The sequence below is a fragment of the Habropoda laboriosa genome, unplaced genomic scaffold, assembly GCF_001263275.1.
Source record: "Habropoda laboriosa isolate 0110345459 unplaced genomic scaffold, ASM126327v1 scaffold62, whole genome shotgun sequence".
Classification (NCBI taxonomy): domain Eukaryota; kingdom Metazoa; phylum Arthropoda; class Insecta; order Hymenoptera; family Apidae; genus Habropoda; species Habropoda laboriosa.
The window spans coordinates 198,005-207,794 of NW_017100177.1; the positions used below are offsets into that span (position 1 = coordinate 198,005).

Genomic DNA, 9,790 nt, shown 5'->3' on the forward strand with positions numbered 1-9,790 from the left:
AATTAGTGACAGAGTGTGGGGTGAGATTTGGAAGAGAGGAGACTTCGAGTTGGTAACGTGGAACGAATGATTCTGTGGAGAGAATTCAGTGTGGAAACAGCGTGGTTTAGACTGGACGTAAACATTTAATTTTAATAAATCGCTGTTGTTATTATTTTCATACACTTTGCGAACTTCAATCTCAAGTCCAAATAAAATACCACAATACTTGTTTTTGCACAAGTTCGCGATGCAACGCGATCTATTTTACTAAAGACGAAACTCTTAGTGAAGGTCGTAACTCTTCACTCCGATGTTTCGACACCGCGTATCGTACAGTGTTTTTCCCTACGAACGTTTCCGGAGGTAAGGAATGATACTTGAGATGTGTCTTTTGGTTTTACTTGTCCTCGTGAAGTGTCTTTTTTGAACTCGTTATTTTGTGGTGGTGCGTGGGTATATATTGGGTCGGTGTATGTTCTGATTGGTTGGACGTTGAAGGTGGTGGAAAAGAAGGTTTCGAAAAATGCGGAGGTGTGACTGGATATTAGGAAACTAGTGGAAGGAGAACGTGAGGGTGAAGGTGGTGGGCAAAAGTTGAAATAATTTGGGAAAAACCCGGAAAGGGATAGGAAACATGACCAGGATGCGACTTGAACTGCTTTATGGTAGGGAAGGAATTTGTTAGGGGCTAGGAAGACGGCTGGAAAGGACTGTTTATTAGTTTATGATGTGACAAGGACAATCGAACAATACTAACTCTGGAACTCAATATGACCCATTAGCATCTTTCGAAAAAACGTGAATGTTCGATACCGATAAGGTATCACCGTTTGTAACAGCGTATCGATATGAAATGAAATTTTCCAATCACAGTCTACTCGCATGAAAATTCACTCTCAGAGGGTCCCTAATTACTTACTCGTTCCTTTCTTTCCGCCGACAAACTAATTTCATTATCCGCAGAAGACCTTGCCACGCATTAATTACCATTTCCGGGTAATCTTTAAATATTAAGCACCCAGGTTGGAAACAGTTTCTCCCGTTCACCGGAGAAAGGACTTAGAATATCACCTGCGCGAAACACCTGTCACGGAGGAGGCTAAACTTCGGGAGCACCGTTGTCTCTGCGAGCAACTATCGTTCCAGGACCCGAAACTTCCCCTTATTCCAAAAGCTCCGAGAGGACGACGCGATTCAGCCCCGTGTCGAACCTCTCGTAGAAAGCAAGAGCAAGAGAGGACGAAGACCACGCTCTGAATAAGTATCGTCAAGTGTGTGAGCGCTTGGGCACGGTATATCTGTTGCTTATAGTGTATCAGCAACTGTAAACGATCCAACCCCGGCTCGTGTGTGCATCCACACAGGTGTATAACGTGTACACTCTATTCAGAGCAAAGTGAACCCCCCCGAACAGAGGCATTAAGGCATTGTCGACGCTTCTGCGTCGCGAAACAATGCCTTATCCCCTAGACACCGTGGGTCACTGGAGCTGTCTATCTATCTGAGGGCTTACGGTGCGCTACCTTCGGGGAAATTCCATTCCCTGTTTCCCTTACAACCTGCGCGCGATAATACGTAACGAACGATAAAGGAGTCACATAGTACTTAATACGGTTCGGATCGGTTTTCGAGGGAGGAAACGCGATGAAAAATACGCTCTCAGGTGTGTGCGTGTGCTAATGTAGAGCTGCTACTTGGGTTGGGTACGTCGTTTGGAAGTTTTCTTTTTTAGAGAGGTTCGAGGTGAGGGGAGTTTTCTTCCAAGTTTTCTTTCGATTGAAACGAGAATGGGTTGGAGTTTTTATGGACACTTGGACAACGTGGGGTGAAAAGAGGGGAGTGGAGAGGTTCTTTATGGAAGTCATTGGCAGTTTGGGTGAGTTAAACGTTTCATGACGTGGTTTGTGGGCTTTTTTTTATTGGGAATTGAGCGCGTCGAGGGGAAATTTTGGGGAATGGAGGATGGTGGAAATGAGACTAAGACTATTTTTGAGAATTGTGAGTTCAGAGTAAATTCTTAGAGGAAATTTGGGATGTTTCCTTTTTTTTTAAGAGTAAATTTTGGGGAAAATCGTACATGTTGAAGTGTATATAGGCTATTTCTGTCTCTTTTTGAGAATTGTGTGAATCGAGAATAAATTTTCGGAGAAAATCGAGGATGTCTCCCAAAAATGAAATTTAATTCCTTTTCTTTTAAGAGAGTAAATTTTGGGGGAAATCAAAGATGTTGAATTGCATACGAGATATTTAAGTCTCTTTTTGAGAATTGTGTGAATCGAGAATAAATTTTCGGAGAAAAACCAAGCGTGTTCCAAACTAAAATCGAGCCAATGTTCAGAAAATTACTCGATCATCTCACTGTCGTGTTTCTCTACAAAAATAAATACACGTTCGGTACAGTAAATAGTCCAGAGAGGTTCAGGAATCGATCGACGGAATTAAGAAGCCTTGGAAATCCCGAGCCCGTAGAGGAAATTGAACGGAAAGAAAAGGGAAACAATCGGCCATTCGTCAAACTAACGAGCAGAACGAATCGTCAATTGGCGATACACGCGCATTGTTCACGACAATTACTCGCGTTTCTGACCGGGACAAATTAGTCTACGATGAAAAGAAACATCGAGGCGGAGAGAGGGAAGATGAAAAAGGAAAAAAATAAAAGTTAACGCGAACGATCGTATTCTCTCCGTCACAATGTACTTCAATCGCCCGTTTCACAGATATGCAAATTATCTCGCGTTTAATTAAATAATCGATAAATAAACCTGCTCTGGTAATCTTACTTAAAATCATTAATAACAGCGATTACCATTATCTCTACTTTTATGGACCTCCATTAAAGTCCACTTTGCGCCGCAGTTTTAATATAAAATTAATTACATCCCTCAGAAATTAATATCCTTGATATATTCGAATTAACCACTTCGTTGCGCTATTTATTACAACAAGATGATCGAACTTCTCTTTCCTTCAAATTTAATTAACTAATTTCTAAAAATTCAACTAAATTATATCACATACTTCACTCGAACATTTGTCATCTCGCAAAGTTATCAACGAACGAAACAAAAAATCCTTAAAAATATTCCCCTTTATTGCACTATTCATTACAGCAAGATGACTGAATTTCTCGTTTCTCCAAATTTAATTAACTAATTTCTAAAAATCCAATTTCCACTATATTACATATTTCACTGGAACATTTCCCACTGATAATACTCCCCTTCGTTGCGCTATTTATTACAGCAAGATGATCGACCTTCTCTTTCCTTCAAATGTAATTAACTAATCTTTAAAAATTCAACTAAATTATATGACATACTTCACTCGAACATTTGTCATCTCACAAAGTTACCGACGAGCAGAGAAAAAGCATCCTTGAAAACATTCCCCAGCAGCGTCAACACGTCGTTTAAGCAAATATTACTCGATTGAATAATTTCGACGAATCGTTGGAAAATAAAAGGGTTAAAACAGTGATTCATAAATGAAACGCACGCGGTTGATCGTACACTTCCTCGTACACACAGAGTGGACACCGGTGGCTCGATGAAAACACACGTTCGCGCATACAGAGGATCGTGAATCAGGCGCATTCCTTCTATAATATCATCGGTATAATTACGTTTGCCGTTGGACAACCTGCCTGCGAACCATCGAACACGTGCCACGCACGCGTATGTGCATCTGTGTGCATGTGTATACACGCAGCAAGTGGATTCAAACGCGATATAGCCAACGTGACTGATATTTGCTCGACAGACAATAAAATCGCTTAAGCAGAATGGATTAGCGCTCGGTGAGGTCAACAGAAGCGACCGAGACTTACATAGGTTGAGCAATCTTCCACTGACGGAACGGCAGGAATTTCGCTTCAATCAGATTACGTATAGTTAAGCTGTTTCGTATCTTATTCGAGGAAGTGACGGGGAACTCGGGAAAATTCGAAATCTTCAGTTTACGAGGCATTCTCGGAACAATTGTTGCAGAGGAAGTTTGCAAAGTTCGTATATATCGAGTAACTTCGGGAATTTTTTCAAAAATATTTGAGAAAAGTTTCCGAGTGCGGATTTCGAGCCGAGTTTGCAAGGATTTTCCTCTCAGACGAGTTTTCGAAACGGAACCGTGTTTATCATCCGACCTAATTTTTACTACTTTTCCAGATTTCTCGATCTTGTAACAAGTGTAATATTTACAGTGGAGAAGTGCGAGAAGTGAAAATGGTTTGAGTTACAATTAACCCGAAAGAAACTTCATTTTAGCCCGCTAATAATTTTACACAATAATCCTAAAATTTTCAAAATTTACCTTTACTTCGACTAAAATTCCACGTTATCACTGAACGTGTTGAAAAAAAACAATAAAGCTGCGAAACAAAAAAATCTCATTCGTTAATCCAGAGAAGAAAGGGATTATCTGAGCCTGGGTGAACAAAACAAAGGGCTAAATTTGAAAACCAACTGGCATCCTCGACGCTATCAATCTCGTTCTACGTATTATTTCTCCGGATAACGAGAATAAGCGTGGAGGTCGACGGAGGGAACAACATTCGTGAACCAGATATCGCCAGTCTCGCCTCTTATCAGCCTATTACGACAGTAACAACGCTCTGGATTTCACCGACTTACTGATCGAAGCTAGAGCAGCCTACAGAGACGTGAAACGCGCGTTGTGATCTAGAAACTAACGAAAACAATCGAACGAGGGGAAAAAAAGGATCCGTTGAAATCAACTATTTCCATATCGATGTTTCTCCTACTTCAGATAACCGCAAGTTCCAACGTCCGAGCGGAGATTTTCGGTTATTTCAAGCGATCACCGCGAGAACTAACTAATTGCTTTTCCTAGGGAAAATGGGCAAAGAAACTTTTCCAACTGACCAGCTGGAACGGGAGAGAGGAGAAAAAAGAGCATCGAGCTACTGTTTGAAGTTCGAGAGGGGCAGGAAATCGGTTTAGGAGATTTCGACGGGAGCGAACGCGTGAGATTTAAACTTGCTACTTCCGTTGTTCCGTTTAATTAAGCCTTGGTAGATTCGTTTATTTTACGTTGGACAGGAACGGGGACAGGTATTTTCACTGAGCCGGTAGAAAAATTCACTCGAAGCAGGGGGAATCGTTATCTCCGATTCCCGAAATAAGGTGTTTCCACGGCCGAGAATAAAAAGGTCCGAAATCGTTATCTCCGATTCCCGAAATAAGGTGTTTCCACGGCCGAGAATAAAAAGGTCCGAAATCGAGTTCTCGTCCTGTTCTTCGACAGTCGCTCGTTATTTGCAATATGCACGATCGACGTGAATTAATAACCGTTTGATTTCTATCTTTTCCACGGCCGAGAATAAAAAGGTCCGAAATCGAGTTCTCGTCCTGTTCTTTGACAGTCGCTCGTTATTTGCAATATGCACGATCGACGTGAATTAATAACCGTTTGATTTCTATCACCCTCCTTCTTATAAATATTCCGAGTGACCCAGTTGCTCGTGGTAATTTAGGGAGTCGTGTTTCCGGACGAGTCTCGGCTAACAGCTGATAATTGCGCGAATAATGATCGTTATCGAGCCGCGGTACGATCTTAGGTAAACTAATATCTGGGCTCGACTGGGTGGGGAACTTTGAAAGTTCGCGAAGATTCCCGTGAATCTGTCCACTTTGAGTGCAAACTTTTCCTCAGATCTCTTTATAAATGCTCTTGAGAAATTGCTACGATTCAACAACGACGCAATGTACCAAAATTGCACTCTGTAGACGAATGGGAATTCGCGAATTGTCAAAATATACAGATTCTAATTAAACGAAAGATCCAGTATCGACAAGTAAAAACTCACTTTGGATTGACTTTCTTCAGCTCGCCGAGCGTAGGATTGTACGAATGATCCTCTCCGCTGATCCTAGCCACACCCTCGTACACACTAACACCGTAACCCTTCACCACGATGTCCACTAAATCCGGAAAACTGTCGTGCACCATGATCTTCTCGGTCCTGGTATCCCTAGCCTCGTTACCACCCACTTTCCCACCGTTCTGCGTTGTTCCAGACACATCACCACTAGTCTGTTCTTTGCTAGCGTTCAATCTCTGCAGAAACTTCCTCCTGAAATTGTTGTAGATCGTGTCGGTGTTGGGATCGTCGCCGATTCTCACACGACCGTGGCTGGGCACCAAGTGATGTCCACTGTAACCCAGATCCATCTGTAGATCCATCACCAACAATATCGTGAACAATATAGCAAAGGCGCTCAAGCCTAGCATCAGTTTATCCCGAATCCTGATCATTCTTATGGTGAACTTCATCTTCCAATCGTTCGAGCCTTCGACACCTGCGTATTCTTTACTCTTCACCTTCTTCTTCCTCACCACGGATCTTCCTCTGTTCCGCGATCTCTTCTGCTCGTTCGTTGGCTCGAAATCGCCAAGGTTCACGCGTACCGTCACGAGATCGGCATCGTCGTTCAGCAACGAGTCGTTACGCAGACTGCTCTTACGGCCACGTGAGCCGTCGACGAGCAACGACGACGGCGGCGACGACGCTGTCGTTGAGGGATGACGAACGTTCTCCGGCGGCCCGTTACCGACTAGCCGCTGTTTACTTCGCTGTTCAGCAGTTTGCTCCTCCTCATCGTCGTCCCCACCGCCTACCACGAAATTCGCAAGTTTGCATTTCACGCTGTCGTCAGACGTGGCCGTGGCTCGCGCGTGCACTTCCACCCGTGGCTTCCTCGACGGGACGCGGCGCTTATCGTCTGACCCGGCCTCCTTATCGCAGCCCAACGACCTATGAACTTGCCAGTCCTCGGGCGGCGGCGACCGTTTAGCCTTCCAAGACAGCCAGTCTACCTTGCTTCGCCACTCCGGCGACCTTGCCTGCCTGGCGCTGCTTCCGACTCGCCGGGAAATAGAGCTGGCGTAACGTCGATGAGTGATGGGAGAACAGTCGCCGGCTACGGAACCGAAAGAGACTACCTGGAACCTGTGATGAACTTGTTCTATCGCGTGAACGAGACTCTCCTCGCTCCAGGATCTTCTTTGACCTGGTTGGAGAGCTTGAAGAATCTTCGTAGACTTCTCTAAACGTCTCCTGATTAACACACGTTGCTCCAGGAGACGAAGATTGTCCTCTGTTCTGATGAGTTCTTCCACGTCTTCCACGGAGACACTTTTGGAAGAGTCTTCGTTCTCTATCTGAGAGACTGGAGAAGCTCTCTTGGTGGATTCGTTGGTTGGAGACGGTGGAGGATCTTTGTCGACTAATAGAAAGTCGTCTTCTTCTACGGAGACGCGGATATTGGAGGCCTCTAGGGTATCGGAGTCCTTCGATGATGTTTTGGTGAGCGAGTCAGGTTCCAGAAGCTTCTTCTTGGATCTCTTTCTTCTGACAGGTGGAACAGGTCCCTCGTCGTGAGAGAGGAACTTTCTTCTAAGAACCAGTGGACTCTTTTGGATGTTTCTCACCAGTCTCTCGCAACCTTCGGTGATGTTGTCTCTCGAGCTCCTGACGAACCTTCTCAGGAAGGAGTCGCTTTTGTGCAGCTTACCGTGAGCTACTTCTTCCCTGGAGTCTCTGGAATCGGGACTCTCTCGTTCCTCGTTCCTATCCAACGAGGACTTCTTCACTTTGTCCCTGAAAGCGAACTTGAACTTGGGGTGCACTCGATCGCTGAGGCTCTGCTTGATCTTGCCCACGTTCCTTCGCGTCCTGAACCTCGAATCCTCGGTCAGGGTCGAGGAAGTGACCTCGAGGCAACAGCTCCGTGTTCCACGCGACTCTTCTCCAGGTTTCTGCTCGCTATCTACGGATATCCGGCGGCTTGAACGTGTCGTATCCTCCGTGTGACCACTTGGCTGACATCTCCTCTCGTCCAGAGTTCCTCTCGCGAGCGGGACGGCGCGGAAGCCTGGAATGTCGGTCGCGAATCGCGAGGTTCGTTACGTGTGCCGCGATCGTCGACGTTTTGGCGAAAGTCTTCTCACTTAAGTCACTAACACACTGGCAAACGTCTCGTCGATGACTTTTTTCCTTACAAAGTCTGGAATGTTACCGGGTGGAGTTGTGGACACTGTCAGCCTTTCGATTCCACCGCGTCGCCGCCTGGAAAATAAACGAAGGGAAAGTGTTAGGCGAGAGATGGAAAAGAAGCTTCACTGGACGAATCTTGTTTCACTCTGCTCTGAGATTGTTCCAAATCTATCTACTCAGAGTTCAAATTCAAGTTTGTAGCGTGAGGTAAAGGGTTAAATTGCTCGGTTACGAGATCACTATTCCTTGCACTTTGCTATGCAAATATCATATTAAGCACGCTTCTACACAGGCTGTACCAAATTGCTGCTACAATTCTAAACGGGACGATTTTCAAAGTGAACATTGAAAAATGATCGTGATATATTTTTAACAAGATAGCACAAAAGATTCGTGGCAGCATTTTTTCACAAAATTCCTCTACAGCAATTTCGACCACCCTGTTCATTCTTATTTCTCCGTGCAGAATAATTCTCTCAGGAATTCTATCCCCGAGTTCACCGACACACGGTGTATATTCAAAGCCATCGGACCCAATAATAATACCAACAAGCCCGTTGAAATGGCACAGGAGCAGCTATCTACCTCTTCGATAAAATTTCAGCTCGCGCAACTCTCCTCCAGCATGAAATGCGTGGAATATCGAAGACGGTAGAGAAAAAGCAGCCGCGTTTGGATGGGCGAAAGAGACTGGCGGGAAAGGCAGCGATCGAGAGAGGGGTTGGTGGAAGGCGAGCATCAACCCCCGCGAGCATTCTGTTCCGTTTTAAAAATAAATCAACGTTCGATGGTATAATAATAGGTACGCTGCAGGCTTTTTATCGAGGCTTCAGGTGCATACACACACGACGAGCGCACGTTAGATGCACTGGGTCAAGGTGGAGCCTTTAAGGGGATGCTCCGAGGTGTGGGTGGCCGTAGCCATAGCTGAAAGGGGAGAGATATCAACTGTGAAATAGAGTGACGGTAATGGCGTGCTTCGTGTTGCGAGAGTGGCCATTACAGTTATCGCAAAAGTCGCGTCATAAAGCCAACGTAGTGGGAAGCGTGCAAAGAGAGAGAGAGAGAGAGGGAAGATCGTAAAGGCTGGGCGCGTTCCTTTCTGGTCTCTTATGCAGGGGGGGAGAAACATCGTTGCATCTAACAGAACCGCGTAATTTAATATCTCGCGCATCGGCTTTAATAAGTGGAGCAAGAGCTTTAATAAGTGATCCGGTCGAATATTCTCCGTGCCCGAGGGGTGGTTAACCCGAAAGATTGTGAACTTTTCTTCAACGGATTTTCTTTCGCATCAGTTTACATTGATTTTAAGCGGAGTTCGAGTTTTAGCAATTAAATTTTAAGAAACTTTCCTTGGTACGGTGTACAGGTATCTCTGTTTCAGAAGTTTTTTAATTAAAAGTCAAGTTTCGTTTGAATAATTAATTACAAAGGTTTCTTCGGTTCCTAAAAAATTCCTGTTTTGCGGACAGAGGATTGTGGGTAGGAAGTGAGAGAGAAGGAACACAATCTTCCGTTGAGAAATATCAGAGAGAGAGAGGACAGAGGGTGTGTTCTTCCCTTGTGTTCAATCCTTCGTTGAGATATCAGAGGAATTATTTTTCTAATGATGGGGTCGGTCCACCCATCTTAACATCGATCCTAAGGAATGCAGCTTGACTTTGAAAACCACCGAAGAGTCACTCCTACCCTACTCCCCATTTCCCCCCACCCGATAAAGTGTTGTATATTCTTATAGTACTTGTAACTATTACAATTATATATTTATTTTTTAATTGTTATATATTTATACAT

At 44.4% G+C, this 9,790-nt stretch overlaps 2 protein-coding genes across 3 annotated transcripts in view; both read right to left on the bottom strand.

Annotated features, from left to right (window-relative positions):
- LOC108578908 (extracellular serine/threonine protein CG31145) overlaps positions 1 to 7,905 on the bottom strand; it is a 67,732-nt gene extending 59,827 nt beyond the window's left edge. Inside the window, exon 1 of the mRNA XM_017942324.1 lies at positions 5,807 to 7,905. Within this exon, the coding sequence (XP_017797813.1) occupies positions 5,807 to 6,273 (467 nt within the window). The 5' untranslated portion in view covers positions 6,274 to 7,905. The remainder of the gene's footprint in view (positions 1 to 5,806) is intronic.
- The window catches only part of LOC108578910 (coiled-coil domain-containing protein 137), a 90,601-nt gene continuing 88,650 nt past the window's right edge, over positions 7,840 to 9,790 (bottom strand). For both annotated transcript variants that reach the window (XM_017942326.1, XM_017942325.1), the window contains one exon: positions 7,840 to 8,068. The gene's annotated coding sequence lies outside the window, so the exon portion shown is untranslated. The remainder of the gene's footprint in view (positions 8,069 to 9,790) is intronic.